Below are 17,942 nucleotides of genomic sequence, written 5' to 3' on the forward strand. Positions count from 1 at the left end.
TTTGAACCTCAACAGTGAGCTACACAGTTTCACTTCATCCTTCAATTCGTTCCATAGCTTGACACCAATAACTGAAACACTGTGATATTTAACGTTTGTTCTTACTTTACATTTTTCAAACACAAACATCCCTCTTAAATTATAATGTCTTTCTCTTAACTTAAAAATTTTCTGAATACAAAAAGGAAGGTTTTTACTTTTAACACGAAACATAAATTCCATTGTTTTTAAATATACAATATCAAAAAATTTTAGTAAACCAGATTCTACAAAAAGTGGATTACTTGATTGGAGCTAACCAGCTTTGTTTATGACTCTAATAAGTTTTTTTGGAGTTTAATTATCGGGTCTAAATTAGTTTTATACACATTGCCCCATATTTCCACACAGTCTGACATATATGGCATTACAAGTGAACAGTGCAACATATACAAACATTTTTTGCTTAACAAGTCGCGAGTTTTATAAAGAATTGCAACAGCCTTGGACATTTTGCGTTTGATATATTCTATTTGTGTTTTCCAACAGAGTTTGTGGTCAATAATCACTCCCAAAAATTTTGTTTCATACACTGATCTGATCATGTATTAAAGCTCAGATTAAAGTTGATGGTTCTTCTATCAGAAACAGATCAAACTGAATAAACAGTGTCTTTTTCGGTCCAATCTGTCATTAACTGAACATAAACCCAGCATGTCCATCCACTGTCATTGATCCAACTCCATGGGTTTAACTGGTGCATCAGTGTTGGAGAAGATGACAGTGTTTCCATGGTAACTACAGCGCCTCCAAACGTCCAAATATGGTCATATCTGATGACCATGAAAAGATGAAGAACTGTATTTTACACCAATTACTGTCATGGGTTGATAGGATTAGTGGATCAACAGGAATTAATCAGTTTAGATCAGTAGATGGTTTAGGTTAAAGGTGGACGTTTGGGTGTTTAAGGGTTAAAGGCGGACGTTTGGGTCTTTAAGGGTTAAAGGTGGACATTTGGGTCTTTAAGGGTTAACTTGGTTTAGATAAATTAAAGTTTAAAGTACACATACATAGGACTAGGTGAAATGTCATGTTATCTTATGAACATTTTCATATCAGTCAGTGTTGATGATGATTAATGTAAATCATTATTTTGTTTTTTGGTCCTAAGTGACAGTTGAAGAAAAGTGGTGTGATAAGATGAAAAGAGCAAGACAAACCCACGTATAAGATACAAACAACACAGTAACAACGGAAAGACAAGGGAAAGATGGAGTCGATCAATACAGTAAAACAGAAGAACCAAGACAAACCAATGGAGACACAACAAGATCCCACATGCAGCCAGAAAAATCCACTTAATAAGATGCATTAAAACCATTCTAAACTGGTCTTTACTGTCACAACATGACAAACACATGAACTATGCAGAAGAACTACATATAGAACATTTAAAACTCTGATCATAAACTGTTCAACATCCAGACATACACGAGAGGCAACAACACAACAGTGGAACATTTTACAAGTGTTTTAGCTGAGAATGTGAACAAAATAAATCTAGAAGACAAAAAGACCCTGTATGTCATGATCCCAATGGTGTCATTATATATAAAACAGTGTCGCATCTAAACGTATATACAAATATAGTTTTACTGACAGACATCTGCTTGTTCAAAGTTGGAGGAATGTATAGTAAAATAATGTGTCACCATCTATATTGACATTGTATTATATATTCAATTATACAATATTTTAAAGCACTGTATGGCTTAATGTATTAAGGCAGGGATTCCCACAGTGGAGTACCCGTACCCCAAGGGGTACTTGGAAGAAGTCCAGGGGTACTGGAAATGTTTATGTAAAACTACATTAAATAAGTCATCATGTACTGAATACAAAATAGATAAATAGAATTAATGCTGAAATATAAAACACAATAAACGCATTCATATAATAGTTTTATTGTCTTTGGTAACATTTGAAGAACATTTATATTTTATATGATTCAAAATGAGTTTAACTGAGTAATAAGGAATTATTTTACGTTGTTGAAAGGTTCATTTATTAAGTAGTGACCAATTTATTTATTTGTCTTATCAATGACAGAGGGCACTTTTCAGTTTACAATTTACACATAATTTATCTTAAAAAATTAGTTTTTTTAATATATATATATATATTACGGTTAAATATATGTTGTTTATTCACACAGTTTTGTAAATATAAACAGACACCTTTGGCGCAGGAACACATTTGGACTTGTTTGTTTCAATCAGAAATGCTGAAGTGAGAGTTTGGGGTACTGGGGAAAAAAAAGTTTCTTTCAGAGGGTACTCCGCTGTAAAAAGTCTATGTCAGGGGTACTCCACTGTAAAAAGTCTATTTCAGGGGGTACGCCACTGTGAAAAGTCTATGTCAGGGGTACTCCACTGTAAAAAGTCTATTTCAGGGGGTACGCCACTGTGAAAAGTCTATGTCAGGGGTACTCTATTGTAAAAAGTATATTTCAGGGTATTTCAGTGTAAAAAGTCTATTTCAGGGGGTACTCCGCTGTAAAAAGTCTATTTCAGGGTACTCCAGTGTAAAAAATCTATTTCATGGGGCACTCGAGTGTAAAAAGTCTATTTCAGGGGTACTCCACTGTAAAAAGTTAAAGAACCACTGCAGTATGGTGTTTAACACCATCAATATCTTTAGCATTTGATAAATTAGAAGGAAAAAACCCTACTGTAATCTATGTTAGTTTTTCAATCCCATTAACAAATGGAAAATGGAAATAAATGTTTTGAGTCTTGATTGATGAGACTTGAATCTTTCCTCAAATGTGGATTATTTACGTCTCTACAACTGCCTGTAGGGCTGTTACTGTTAAAATTCAGATGATTATTCCTGTCTGTTTGTGGTTTGATACTGCCCTCTGCTGGACTGACTGCATTCACACCCTGGTCACTCTGTGTAGAAACTGTTAAACACACATTAAACTCATTGTAGTGAACAGTCATGTGTGTGTGGTGTGGGTTTATACCACAGTCCTACTATTATAGGTCAGTGAATTCACCCTTTTTATGGTCTGGTTCATCCTCGGTCCATGCCTTACTCTTCCTCTACGGGTTTTATGAAAATGTGTGCATTTGTACTTTTACATGAACCTGCTGACAGATACCAACCAATACCCTGATGAAGGACATTCTGTCAAGTTTTCAACAGAAAAAAGTAGAGACATAGAGTGACTGAGGAGAATCTGATCAGCAGTATGAGATGATATTCAGAATTCTGTTGTCATTCATTTATAATTCCATGTAAATGGTTGTTGTTACTTTAGAATGAGCTGGTCAGATCTAGAGTGACCCGCAGTTCACCATGTTGTTCTGCCTCATAGCTCAGACTTCCTCTTCCTCTTTTACCGAATTACGATGGGTAGAAACTACTGTTAAAGTGACCCCCCCCCCCCCCCCCCCCCCTTTAATGAAAAAGCCCAGAAATAAAAACAGTCCCTACAGTACGGTCTGTTGCCTGTGTTTGAGTCTCCACAGACCAGGGTCAGGGAGACCAGGATCAGGGGGACCAGGGTCAGTAGACCAGTGCAGTCTGCATCCTCACCACTACAGTCACTAAATAAGTCAAACTGAAGCTGAAGTGACACTTGAAGCTTTACAGATGACAGTGCAGCAGGGGCGGATCTACAGGGGCACTGGAGAGCCTTGCCCCCCCAGCTGCCCCCCAAACTTTATGTTCTAAAAACTGTACTCAAACAAATAAGCACATGTCCAAAAGCCTCTGAAAGTGTTGAGGATGAATCCAACAAAATATTATAGTTATAAAATCAGTCTTGGGTCCCTTAAATACTTAGCTCCGCCCCTATCTGCCCCAGCACAGAGTCTGTGTAACATCGAGAGTCCAGTTAAATATGTACAGAGTGGAATCCACACTACAGGCCCTGGTTCAGCAGGTTCATTCATCACAGGCCAAAGGTGACTTGTGTGTGATGTGTTGGAGGGTTTTCCCCTTTGGTGAACTGACTACAGCACAGGTGTCAAACATGTGGCCCGGGGGCCTAATCCGGCCCACCAGAGGGTTCAATCCAGCCCCTGGGATGAATTTGTGAAATGCAACAATTACACCAAAGATATTAACAATCAAGGATTTTAGAATCATTTTAGGTTATTTCAGTCTAAAGTGTATCCAACCAGTAAAATGCTATCATAATAACCTATAAATAATAAAAACTGCAAATTTGTCTCTTTGTTTAAGTGTAAAAAAAATAAAATTACACAAAAATGTTTACATTTACAGACTAGCCAAAAAATGTGAATATTTGAAATGCCTTTAGAGAAGTATGTAGAATTTTAATAATATTCTCCCTGTTATTTAATGTTTTGTGTATTTGTAGATCCACTGTGACCTCTAAATTGTGATTCACTTGTATAAATGATAAACTAAGACGTAATATTGTTAACACTGCACTTATTTTACTAAAGAATTTTCAGGTTGTTCATATTTGTTCATTTATGTTCAAGTACAATTTGTAGATGTAAACATTTTCATCCCAGAATTTACTTTCTTCACTCAAAAGTTCTTATCCCGTTATTTATATTATTTTACTGGTCTGGCCCACTCGATATCATATTAGGCTGAACGTACAACTGAACTAAAATGAGTTTGACACACCCACTCTAAGACATTTGATCTTGTGAATCACAGAACATTGTTTCAAAAATTGTGTCAAGCAGATGTCCCTAAATATCTGATCAGATGTCTTTCCTACTAGTATGTCCACCAGACTGCTCTATTTAATTTGTATGACTTGTCCAAGCAGTTGAATATGTGCAGAACTGGTTGTATGGTTGGAGGCGCCATAATCAATCATTTACTGCAGGGGTGTCAAACATGCAGCCTAGGGGCCAAAACCGGCCCACCAAAGGTTCCAGTCCGGCCCACGGGATGAATTTGCAAAGCGCAAAAATTACACTTAAGATATTAACAATCAAGGATGTTGAACTCATTTTAGTTGAGGTTCCATATACAGAACAATGTGATCTCAAATAAAACAAGAAAAGCATTCAGAGAGCGCAGACCTCCACCAAGACAGATCCCCCCCCGATCACCACCAAAATCAAAATTTAATCATTTCTTCCTTGTGCCAGTATCAACATTTCCTGAAAATTTCATGAAAATCTGTCCATAACTTTTTGAGTTATCTTGCTAACAAACAAACACACACGCAAACACGCACACAAAGCAAAGTTATCACAATACCTCCTGGCAGAGGTAATAATAGCATAATAACCTATAAATAATGACTCCAAATGTTCTTAGTTTAATGTGAAAAACATAATATTACATTACACCTATAAATAATGAACTCCAAATTTTTCTCTTAGTTTTAGTGTAAAAACTTACATTAAATTATGAAAATATTAACATTTACAAACTATCCTTTAACAATAAAATGTGAAAAACCTGAAATTTTAACATTATTCTTCCTGTTAAATATTAAATATTTTGTGCCTTTCTAGATCCAATCTGTAATATGCATGTATAAATGGTAAGTTGAGGTGTAATATTGTTAAAATTGCACTTATTTTTCTCAAGAAATTTCATTTTTTTCAGGTTATCATTTTGTTTGGATAGTTTGTAAATGTACATAGTTTCATAATTTAATTTTGATTGCAGTAAAACAAAAAGAAAAATTTGGAGTCGTCATTATTTACAAGTTATTATGCTACTGTTTTACTGGTACGGCCCACTGGAGATCAATTTGGGCTTAATGTGGCCCCTGAACTAAAACGAGTTTGACACCCCTGGACTACATTAACATTTAAATAAAACTGACATGAGCCTGAACAGTTAAAGCAGGTCACATCCATACTGTCAAACTGGGAAAAACAGTAACAACTAGAAGCACTCGGAGAGCGCAGACCTCCGCCAAGGCTGATCAGTGGCGCCCCCCGTGGGCCCCCCCCACCCCCGATCACCACCTAAATTTAATCTTTTCTTCCTTATCCCATTTCCAACAAACCCTGAAAATTTCATCCAAATCTGTCCATAACTTTTTGAGTTATGTTGCACACTAACGATCAGTGCCCCCCCCCCCCCCCGTGTGCCCCCCCCCCCCCCGATCACCACCAAAATTTAATCATTTCTTCCTTATCCCATTTCCAACAAACCCTGAAAATTTCATCCAAATCTGTCCATAACTTTTTGAGTTATGTTGCACACTAACGGACAGACAAACAAACAAACAAACAAACAAACCCTGGCAAAAACATAACCTCCTTAGCGGAGGTAATAATACAATTAAATGAAATGGAAGAAAATATAATAAACCCATGGACTTTAACCAGTGGATGGACACACCTGTTTTTTTAAGTCAGTTTATGATAAATTTGCTGAAAAAGTCACTTTTTCTTCAGTTTTCTCTGTTTCTGATGTAATATCCCTGAGCTATTTTAATTTTTGGTCCCTAGGTGCAGGACACAGCGTTATAAAAACAGCTTGTTCCTGTTGCCGTCACTGAGCTCAATAAGAAATAGTGACATTGCACTTTATTTATTAACTTATTTAGTTATTTATCCTATTTCTTTGCTCTATTTATTATTACTATGACTTCTAATTCTTAAATTTTATGTTCTTATCCTGGTTTTTATCCCAGAGACTGTTTTTATCTTCTTGAGGTTTTTATTGTGTTTTATTGAATCTTTTTTTATTTATTTGATCTTATTTATTATTTATTTATTTACTTACTTATTTATTTAATCCTTTTACTTATCCATGCTACTATACTGATGAATGGTGGAACACTGAGCACTTATTCTCTTGATGCCCGATCAAATAGCTGCAGTGTGTGTTTTGTGGTAATGTCAAATGCAATTCACTCTGTCTGCAAAACAAATCTACCCACGGGTAGAAATAAAGTAACCTTGAACCTTGAACTGTAATCTGAGCTTTAATGAACATTTACATGATAAGTGAATTAAATATAGGAAAATACCTATTTACATACCTAAAACTAAAAAATAAAGATGATATGGGTTGAATAGTTTAAAAAATAAATAAATACAAATAATGCTATTTTCAAGGGATGGCCAGATTTTTCATATGTATCTGTAAAAAAAAAAAAGCTGATCCACAACCAAAAAGCAGGAACATGTTCATAAGGAGCTGGGATTGGCTCCAGTGACCCCCATGATCCTAGTCAGGATAAAGTGGGTTCAGATGAATGAATGAATGAATGAATGAGTGAGTGAGTGAGTGTTCATAGGATAGGTGAGTGTCAACAGGATGCATGGATCTGAAACCAACAGCACTGGAATCCAGTTAATTTCACAGCAGGAAAAAACAGATTATCAGCCCCATAAATACCAGACAACTCCTGGTAATTAACGAGAGTTTATAGAGGAGATCAGATAGGGCTTAAACTGAAAGAGAGCATCTGAGTGGGAGGATATGGAGGGGTGGAGTGTGGGGGGGGGGCAGCTGACAGCAGAGGTGTGAATGGCCCTAATTTACATTTGACTCACAGCAGGGGTGATTCTAGGATCAGGAGTTTAGGGGAGATGAGCACCCAGAGTGCTGGCTGGCCAGGCAAGAGAAATTTCACTGTTTTGTACATTTTAACACAATTTTGGACCATCATTCCTACATTTGTGAAAGAAAAGCATGACATTTTTTGGGTATGAGAAACTCTGTGACTAAACCATCAAATCTGATAAAAGTTATTAAAATGCTGAGTCACAGTAAAAGAGGAATGGATTGGAATCATTAAAGAACCCTAACTCTAATTGCTGGTGGAAGACAATCCTCCATTTTGATACAGCAGCTCCTCAACGTAAACATTTATGAGAGAATGGGTTTAACTCCAGAGGAATGTCAGTGTGAGAGCTACCAGATCTACTTCAAACACTGTCTGTACATGACAATACATTCACTTTAAAGCAGGGGTGGCCAACCCCGGCCCTGGAGAGCCACTCTCCTGCATTTTTTAGATGTATCCCTCTTCCAACACTCCTGATTCAAATGATAAGCCTATCATCAAGCTCTACAGAAGCCTGATAACGACCGTCAGGTGAACTGGAAGAGGGAAACATCTAAAACATGCAGGATGGTGGCTCTCCAGGACCAGGGTTGGCCACCCCTGCTTTAAAGGATCTATCAGTGGAACATTTATAAATCTGTTGTATAAATGGACTGAAACCAACATATGTGGAAGAACACACCATTATGTACCATCAAAACATCAGCAAACCAGTTTTGGTCATTTGTTTTCCAATTAATCTGATTAAAATATGTAATATTTAGCACATTTAATCTCTGAGGCAGATCATTTCTAAAAAACAAAAAAAAAAAAGTAGACCAGTGTATATGTTCAGCATCTCTCTGCTCTCCTCTCTCTCTCTCTCTCTCTCTTTGTGCTTTAACCAAAAGCCAAATAACCAAACAATGTGTTTTATATCTAATAAGAGATATAAACTGGTACATTTATTCAACTTACAACATCACTGTAATAGAATATTTGGTTGCTGTGGAAAATTAAGTTACATGAGTTGATCTTAGAATCTTACCTGAATCTGTCTCTCTTTTTTATTTTTTATTTTAAAACAACAACAACAAACAATCATACATTCATGATGAGGCTGGCTGTCTGCACACACACACACACACACACACACACACACACAGTAGGAGTTAATGTTCATCCAGTCAGATAGAGTCAGTAACACTTTGTCTTAAAATTAACACATGACACAACAGCAGCTTCTGTCAGTCCAGTTCAAACAGAGGACAGAGGTGGACTGAACCACATGGAACATTCCCTAGACAGAAAAAGTATCCACTAACTCCCATCTAACAGCATAAACAGTGATCTACTTTTCAATGCAGCAAAAATTGGGACTGGTGATGATAATAATGTGTTGGTATTCAGTGGTTGAAGTAAAGAAATGTGTCACATGTCCTGGTTTACACCAAGTCCTAACACCACTACCATATCCTTCCTCTGGAAGGCAGCGCCTGTGTACACTGCTCTAAACCTGTGGAGCCCTCAGTCTGAATGAAGGAAGGGGGGAGGGACGGGGAGGATCAAACCATTTTCGAGACAAGGTGGGGGGGCTGTATTTTTGTTGCAAAAATATTACATTTCAGCCATGTACTGAGTATGGTTTTGACATTTTTCTAGCATGTTAAGAATGGACATAAAGTAAACAAGAAAAATTTCAGCAATCTTAAAATATTTATCAATTTAAATACAAATATCAGTTTAGGGGTGCTTCAGCACACCCCAAAATGGGCTAAAAACACCCATGAAAATCCAGATTATCGTCCCCATAAACACCCACCAACGTCAATGATTCCTGGTAATTAATGTGAGTTTACAGAGAAGTTCAACTATGGCTTCAACTGACAGAAAGAGACCAGCAGAGGTGGGGGATAGAATGATAGAATGATAGAATGATAGAACGACAGAACGATAGATAGAACAATAGATAGAACGATAGATAGAACAATAGATAGAACGATAGATAGAACAATAGATAGAACGATAGAATGATAGAATAATAGAATGATAGAACGATAGATAGAACGATAGAACGATAGAACGATAGATAGAACGATAGAACGATAGAACGATAGATAGAACGATAGATAGATAGATAGATAGATAGATAGATAGATAGATAGATAGATAGATAGATAGATAGATGGAACGATAGAACGATAGAACGATAGATAGATAGATAGATAGATAGATAGATAGATAGATAGATAGATAGATAGATAGATAGATAGATAGATAGATAGATAGATAGATAGATAGATAGATAGATAGATAGATAGATAGACAGGCAAATTTCAGATGTTCAGCAGAAGTCTGATCTGCTCCAGTGGATTTTTATCTGACAGGTTGTTGGTTTGCTTCATATACCTCATGAGTTTGGATTGTTTCAACAAAATCAACATTGTCTGCACAATATAATTCACTCGGGACACAACTGAGCTCAACAATCACATTTGCACCAGTAACTCCACCACCAGTAGATAAGGAGGGGTGGGGTGGGTGGGGTTCCAGTTGACAGCAGAGGTGTGAATGGCCCTAATTTACCTTTGAATCACAACATGAAAATCCAGATTATCAGCCCCATAAATATCCTCCAACTTCAGTGATTCCGGGTAATTAATGTAAATTTACAGAGAAGTTCAGCTATGGTTTAAATGGCCAGAAAGGGACAAGCAAAGGTTATGGAGGGGTGGGGGGTGCGAATGGCCCTAATTTCCATTTGAATGTTCCTGGTGTCTGCTGTGTCTATTCTCAGAAACACCCACTAGATGTTACCACGGACATCCCAAAGGACAGATCACATGTGATTGGACAATATTGGTCATGTGTGGGACATTATAATATGTCCCACCCATTCAAAATAAGAATATTATCATTAATTGTTTTGATTATTCAGGTTTTTTTTAATGTATTTATTTATTTATTGTTGCAGGCTAATAATTTACATACTGAAAATATTACCACCAGTATCAAATGAGGAAGACCATGAATGCCAAGATCATGTTCGAAAAAATAAAGACAAACTTTAATAAAATGCAGAATGAAAATAGTAGTAACACTTTCAAATTAAACCAAACTTAGAATAAAAAGGACAGAGAAAGATAAGATGACAACACGTTCTCAAAATGCCCCCCCCCCCCACACACACACACAAAACCCCACATGTCCCACCATCAGTGTCTGCCTGGTGTTCCAGTCAGTCTCACCTCTGCTGTAAACGGCTGAAACTGTGTCGTGTACGACTCCATTTGCATCCCTCACAGCAGGTTCATTTACATATGAAAACCTCACACAGTCCACAGGGCTGGGGGGGAGGGGTTATTTCCAAGGCTCTAACCAGAGGTTGTGAATTCACAGCAGTTCCAGGCAGTTGGACAGAATGTTCTGTGCCGACTGTAAATTCACCCTAATAGGTGTTAATTTGAAGTTCCAAAGCAATTTACAGTGACGATGACAGATGAAAACCCCACTATTAATGCAGTGAATGTTACTGTCGTCTGCCATGTCTGGACTCAGAAACACCCACTGGATGGACACCCACACATTCCAAAGGACAGCTCACATGTGATTAGACAGTACTGGTCATCTGTGGGACTTCATAATAAGATTAAAAATAAGAATATTATTGTTTTTATTATTGAGGTGTTGATTTATTGTTGCAGGCTAGTGATTTAGAATCAGCTTTATTCTTTGTCCCAGACAGGCAATTTGTTTGCAGTAGGACCACACACACTACACAATACAGACCAACAGGCATATCTGCACAGAAAAAAGAATAAACAGGTCAGTTATAATAAATATACAAATTGGCAGTGCACTAAAAAACTAAGTCATTTAAAATTAAGGCCCTGTTACAATAAATGTAAGAGATATAAAAAGAGGTAGTGGAATATTGGTGGTGGTCACTAAATGGGTAACGCCATCTTCTGATGTGTCCATTCAGTGTGTGGATCGAAAGAGGGATAAAGGAATTCTTGTACCCGTTTTAAAACAGTGGGATTTTGAAATCATAAGCCAGACGGCAACAACATGAATTCTGTAATAATTCACATACTGAAAACATTACCACCAATATCAACTTGAGAAAGAACACAAATGCCAAGATCATGTTTAAAAAAAAAAAAGACAAGTTTTATTAAAATACAGAATGAAAACAGTGCCAACACTTTCAAATCACAGTTTTAGAATAAAAAAGTAACAATATTTTCAAATTAAAACCAATTTAGAATAAAAAAAAGACAGAAAGATAAGATGGCAACACTTTAAGAATACCCCCCCCTCAAAAAAAACCTTCAGATGCAAAAAATGCACATCCTCAAAACAAAAAAAAAAACCTATGGCTTCAAAAAATGTTTCTTTCTTGCATCTGGATCGTAATGTGATGGTGCCACTCTGTCTGAGGGGGGTCCAGTACACAGTCTTTTGTGGTGGGTGGCCACATACTTTGGGTTCTCCTCCAGTCTCTGTTGGAGTACCTCACAAAGGTTCGAGAGCTCCACACTGCGGAAGGATGGAGGCCTGACGATCCACCCAGACATCCCATCAGCGGTGCCATCTTCTTCGTCAGACATCAAATCTATTGTGACCCCCTTCCACATATCCATCTCCTCCTTGTTGGCCAGTTCACCCCTCCTAGCCTCCAGCAGCTGGAAAGACAGGAAGTACTATTAGTGCTGCAGTGACAGGGTGACAGTAGTAGAGTGTGGTGTTTAGGACAGATTAAATACAGGTTCATAGAAATCTTACCCTCTTTCTTCTCTGTCTGTTGCGGGCTGACACTTTCATGGCTTCTGCCTGGCCTGCAAGGTCCGGTTGGCTGTATCTGTAGTTCCGTCTAACAGTTTCATAATATGTCTTACAGGCCGCTGGAATTAAAATATACAAGTTAAGAAGAGTAAAAAAATAGATGCATGGGATTATAACAATAAAGGAGCAGAACCCAACAGACTGTTAAAGTTCCTTACCCAACAGGACTCCACTTTCTACGCCACTCAAGCCTGGACTTGCAGTTAGAGCTGCCATTAAATGGGAAGTCACCGCTTCATTATGAGGTGAGCTCAGTCTGTAAAAACACAATAGAAACAGTTCAGAAAAAGCACACATTTACTTCTATAGAGCAGAATGGATCCAGGACTCCATATTTATCTTATTTTTTTTTTTTTTTTTTTTGCTGTTGTGTTTTGTTTTGTTGTTGTTTTTTTTTTTTTTTTGGGGGGGGGGGGGGGGTTAATAGGTTTGTTGTATAAATTGTTTATTTTTTTATATTGTGTCTGTGTGGTTCCTTATGTATAAGTGCATGTATAATTTATTAAAAAAAAGAAAAAGAATGGATCCAGGACTTGATAATATTATTTATCTAGATGTGTTTTTTTCTCTCTTTTTTGGGGGGTTAATAGGTTTGTTGTACAATTTGTTGTTATTTTTAAAAAATGTTGTATCTGTGTGGTTCCTTATGTATAAGTACATGTTTATGTAAATGTATAATTAAAAAAAATAAATAAATGGAATGGATCCAGGACTTCATAATATTATTTATCTTGTGGCTGTGCTTTTTTCCTCTCCGTTTTGGGGGTTTAATAGGTTTGTTGTATAAATTGTTTGTTATTTTTTTATATTGTGTCTGTGTGGTTCCTTATGTATGAGTGCATGTATTATTTATAAAAAAAATGTAAAAAAAAGAAAAAAAAAAAAGAAAGAAAAAGAATGGATCCAGGACTTGATAATATTATCTATCTAGATGTTTTTTTTTCTCTTTTTTTGGGGGGGGGTTAATAGGTTTGTTGTATAATTTGTTTGTTATTTTTTAAAATATTGTATCTGTGTGGTTCCTTGTGTGTAAATACCTGTTTATATAAATGTATAATTAAAAAATAAATAAATGAAAGGAATGGATCCAGGACCTGATAATATTATTTATCTTGTGTTTTTTTTTTTCTCTCCATTTTGGAGGTTTAATAGGTTTGTTGTATAAATTGTTTATTATTTTTTTATATCGTGTCTGTGTGGTTCCTTATGTATAAGTGTATGTATACTTTATAAAAAATTAAAAAAGAAAAAGAACAAGAATGGATCCAGGACTTGATAATATTATTTATCTAGATGTGTTTTTTTCCTCTTTTTTGGGGGGTTTAATAGGTTTGTTGTATGATTTGTTATTTTTTTAGATATCGTGTCTGTTTGGTTCCTTATGTATAAGTGCATGTTTATATAAATGTATAATTCAAAATAATTTAAAGAAGAATGGATGCAGGCTCTTTCAAATCTTACCCTTCCTCCGGTTCATACCGTCTGTTGTTTCCTTCACTATTATGCAGACGGCGCACAGCTTCCTAAAAAAAAAATACAAGACAAAAAATAAGTCAGTTTATGGAACAAATACCTACAGGTTCAAACAGGTCAATGGGACACATTCATTAGTTTATTCAGTTCCACAGGTCAAACATCATAACTGGTGGAATTAACTCAGAAAGTCACACAAAGAAGAAACTCCACCCGAACAGCACACATGTAATAAATGCCTGAATATGGACTTACCGCTATTTTGGGGTTGTGCACTCGCCTTTTCTTGGGTTCTTTTGCACATCCACAGTGTGTTCGCTCATGCAATGATGTGATCCTGCTGTTTAAATCTGTGAGCTGCTGTCGGACCTCTGCAGAAAACTGCTCAAACTGGGCCGTTTGTTCCTGTATTAGATGAGCCAGTCCACTGAGAGCGGACACTACTTCCTTCTCAAACTCTACTTTCGGACTCGGAGACGGTGACTGCCTCTCTTGCTTGATTCCGTCAGTCCGTACAAGCAAAGGAGTTTCTGGAGTAAAAGAAAGACGACGACGTCCGGCCATTGTTAAAACAAACTCTTCGCCTTTAAACACCGCGGTCAGATATGAAATGGAGTCACAAACACATACTGTAGTTATATATGTTCATGTCTCGCGAGACGTTTCGTGATCGTGATCTCGCATCTGATTGGATACCCCGTGACGTAATGACGCAAGGGACGTATCTATAGGAAGTAAACATTTCCAATCTGTGTGAAGTAGACACCCTCCCAACGAAAATCTCGGGATAAATAGTCTCATTCGTTTGTGCTGTTATGGTTTTATAGATATATATTTTTTCTCCCAACTTTATTGAAAATATATGTGTATACGAAACATTGAGAAATTTTGAACAAACATCAAGATGTCAAAATGAAAAATCATCCAAATAAATAAACATGCGAAGGCTTATAAACACAAAGAAGAAAAGACAAACAATAATGACATTAATAATAACTTCAAATATAAATATGTAAGAAAAAAAATACATCAGAGTAAATTCAGTCCATTTTAAAGAATTCTTTATAAATTGTCAGAATGTTTGTGCTTTTTTGTGTTAAAGATAAATTCCAGTGGTTTAAGATATTTTTCAAATTCACTCATAAAGACTTTAAAATTTGGGCGTGTTTTGGCAAAATTACTTTGGTGTATGTGAAATTTTCCAAATAAAATGATCAAATTAACCCTTTCATGCAGAGTGGTCACTCCAGTGGACAGCTATTCTCCTGCTGTTCTCTTGTATATTCATGGGTTTTGTTGTTTTAGTTCCATATCGGCCAACACAGTGGACGCTTATGCACCATCCCATTCAATGACAGTCAGACTATTAATGTCACTTTACTGTTCTTGATAAAACTGATCTGTACTAACATGTCTGAGTGTAAATCAACTGCTTGTTATTGCTATTAGACTGTTATATATATATATATATATATATATATATATACAGGGTGGGGAAGCAAAATTTACAATGAACATTTAGTTATTTTTTCTCAGCAGGCACTACGTCAATTGTTTTGAAACCAAACATATATTGATGTCATAATCATACCTAACACTATTATCCATACCTTTTCAGAAAGTTTTGCCCATATGAGTAATCAGGAAAGCAAACGTCAAAGAGTGTGTGATTTGCTGAATGCACTCGTCACACCAAAGTAGATTTCAAAAATAGTTGGAGTGTCCATAAAGACTGTTTATAATGGAAAGAAGAGAATGACTATGAGCAAAACTATTACGAGAAAGTCTGGAAGATACTATTAAAGAAGAATGGGAGAAGTTGTCACCCGAATATTTGAGGAACACTTGCGCAAGGTTCAGGAAGCATGTGAAGGCAGTTATTGAGAAAGAAGGAGGACACATAGAATAAAAACATTTTCTATTATGTAAATTTTCTTGTGGCAAATAAATTCTCATGACTTTCAATAAACTAATTGGTCATACACTGTCTTTCAATCCCTGCCTCAAAATATTGTAAATTTTGCTTCCCCACCCTCTATATATATATATGTGTATATATATATATGTGTATATATATATATATATATATATATATAGTTGTTTTATTTTATTTAGTTAATTTTAAACAAAAAGGTTTTTTTTTAATTTGCATATTATCTCCATGACGTGAGTAATGACTGTTAGTATATGTTAAAATGTGACAAAACATCAGATTAGCAGCATTAAAAATGTTTTTATTTCATAGATTTCAAACAGTATATCAGTAAATGCATGTTTCTTTGCTTCAAAAATTAAATGCATGATGTCCAGCTGAATGGAAATTTTTGCAACCCAATGAAAAATCGGTCAATAAAAAAATATTCAATTTTATAGCTTTTTTTATGTTTTAAGAGGAATAAACACTCTTAAGACTGTCATAATTCATGCATCAAAGGGTTAACAATAAATTCAAAATTACGTATGTCATGTTCAAAATATGTAAGCAAATTTTGAGATGTTATAGCTATAGTTTCATTACATTTAGATATGAGATAGTTTTTAATTTTAGACCAGAAGTTAGAAGAATGCACACAAAGAAAGAATAGTGTAAAGTGGTTCAGGATAAGACTGACAAAAGTTTCTTTTATATTTCTTCAATGTCAGAGAATCTAGATAAAATAGTGTTGGAGGGATATACATTATGTAAAATCTTGAGATGTATTATACTAATTTTGTTTGTAATACAGTATTTATATGGTATTGTCCATGCTTTTCACCACTCAGTTTTAGAGAAAGTTGAGTTCCAGAAGGCTTTACCTCTAGGGGAGATGTGTCTCTTTTCATGCAGTGCATTGTGTATATGCTTGTTTTTACAATTCAAACTAAAAATATTAATGCCATTGATCATTAAACAAGGTTTATCTGTCTGTAATGTTTGCACTGCATGAAAAGTGGGGTTTTTGTAAGTTAACGTCACTGTAAATTGCTTTGGAACTTCAAACTAACGCCTACTAATGGGAATTTAAAGTCAGCACAGAAAATTCTCTCCAACTGCCTGGAATTGCTGTGAATTCCCAACCTCTGGCTAGAGAGCCTTGGCAATAACCCCTCCCCAGCCCCTTGGACCATGTGAGGTTTTCGTACGTAAATGGTCCTACTGTGAGGTACTGTGCCAATCCAAAAACTGCTTTAAGTACACATTCAATGAATCATTAGATGTGTGCTATTTGGGTGGGAATTTTATCTGTATGACTTTCTTCGTTAATTGCACAATGTATGATAGTGTGGTTTTACTTGTACAACTGATTAAAGTAATGAATCTGTCACATTGACCTGCTTGAAGCTGGAGGTATTTTTTCCCCAAAGTGACTTATTTTTTGTCTTGTATTTTTTAGGAAGCTGGGCGCCGTCTGCATAACAGTGAAGGAAACAACAGACGGTATGAACCAAAGCAAGGGTAAGATTTGAAAGAGCCTGGATCCATTCGGCTCTATAGAAGTAAATGTATGCTTTTTCTGAACTATTTCTATTGTGTTTTCACAGACTGAGCTCACCCCACAATCAAGCAGTGACTTCGCATTTAATGACAGCTCTTACTGCAAGTCCAGGTTTGAATGGTGTTGAAAGTGGAGTCCTGTTGATTAAGTAGCTTTAATAGTAGCCTCCGCCAAGGTGGTTATGTTTTTGCCGGCTTTGGTTTGTCGGTCTGACCGGGTGCAAGATAACTCAAAAAGTTATGGACGGATTTGGATGAAAATTTCAGGAAATGCTGATACTGGCACAATGAACAAATGGTTAAATTTTGGTGGTGATCGTTGAGGGGGGGGGGGGGTGACACTGATCTGCCTTGGCGGAGGTCTGCGTTCTCCGAGAGCTTTTCTAGTTTGATCTTAATCCAGTGTTTTTCAACCTTGGGGTCGGGACCCCACGTGGGGTCACCTGGAATTCAAATGGGGTCGCTTGAAATTTCTAGTAATTGATGAAAATAATAATAATTAAAAAATACTACTTAAAAAAATATATGGTGAGCTGAGAGACAATCCCAATACATAACAGACATGACAAACTGTGAGTCTGAAACTGAAGCACTGTGGTACTGTTTATCTTTCAAATGTTCATTGTGGTCAGTTTCAGATGCTGTTCT

General features: G+C 36.2%; 1 protein-coding gene across 1 annotated transcript; it reads right to left on the reverse strand.

Moving 5' to 3' along the window:
- Positions 1 to 11,704: 11,704 nt before the first annotated feature.
- On the reverse strand, positions 11,705 to 14,412 carry LOC115438824 (uncharacterized protein C14orf93 homolog). Its single transcript, XM_030162665.1, has 5 exons — positions 14,075 to 14,412; positions 13,808 to 13,869; positions 12,505 to 12,602; positions 12,287 to 12,405; positions 11,705 to 12,186 (listed from the first exon to the last, which is right to left on the reverse strand). The coding sequence occupies exons 1-5, from the start codon at positions 14,381 to 14,383 to the stop codon at positions 11,875 to 11,877; spliced, it is 900 nt and encodes a 299-aa protein (XP_030018525.1). The 5' UTR covers positions 14,384 to 14,412; the 3' UTR covers positions 11,705 to 11,874.
- Positions 14,413 to 17,942: the final 3,530 nt, after the last annotated feature.

Source organism: Sphaeramia orbicularis, chromosome 18, assembly GCF_902148855.1.
Source record: "Sphaeramia orbicularis chromosome 18, fSphaOr1.1, whole genome shotgun sequence".
Lineage (NCBI taxonomy): Eukaryota > Metazoa > Chordata > Actinopteri > Kurtiformes > Apogonidae > Sphaeramia > Sphaeramia orbicularis.

Bases quoted from the DNA above. Each gene is read 5' to 3' on its own strand.
- LOC115438824 (XM_030162665.1), bottom strand. From the start codon at position 14,383: ATGGCCGGACGTCGTCGTCTTTCTTTTACTCCAGAAACTCCTTTGCTT. The intron at 12,603-13,807 runs GTAAGATTTGAA...GTGTTTTTACAG, and splicing joins CGGTATGAACCGGAGGAAGG to ACTGAGCTCACCTCATAATG. The intron at 12,187-12,286 runs GTAAGATTTCTA...CTGTCTTTCCAG, and splicing joins ACAGACAGAGAAGAAAGAGG to CTGCTGGAGGCTAGGAGGGG.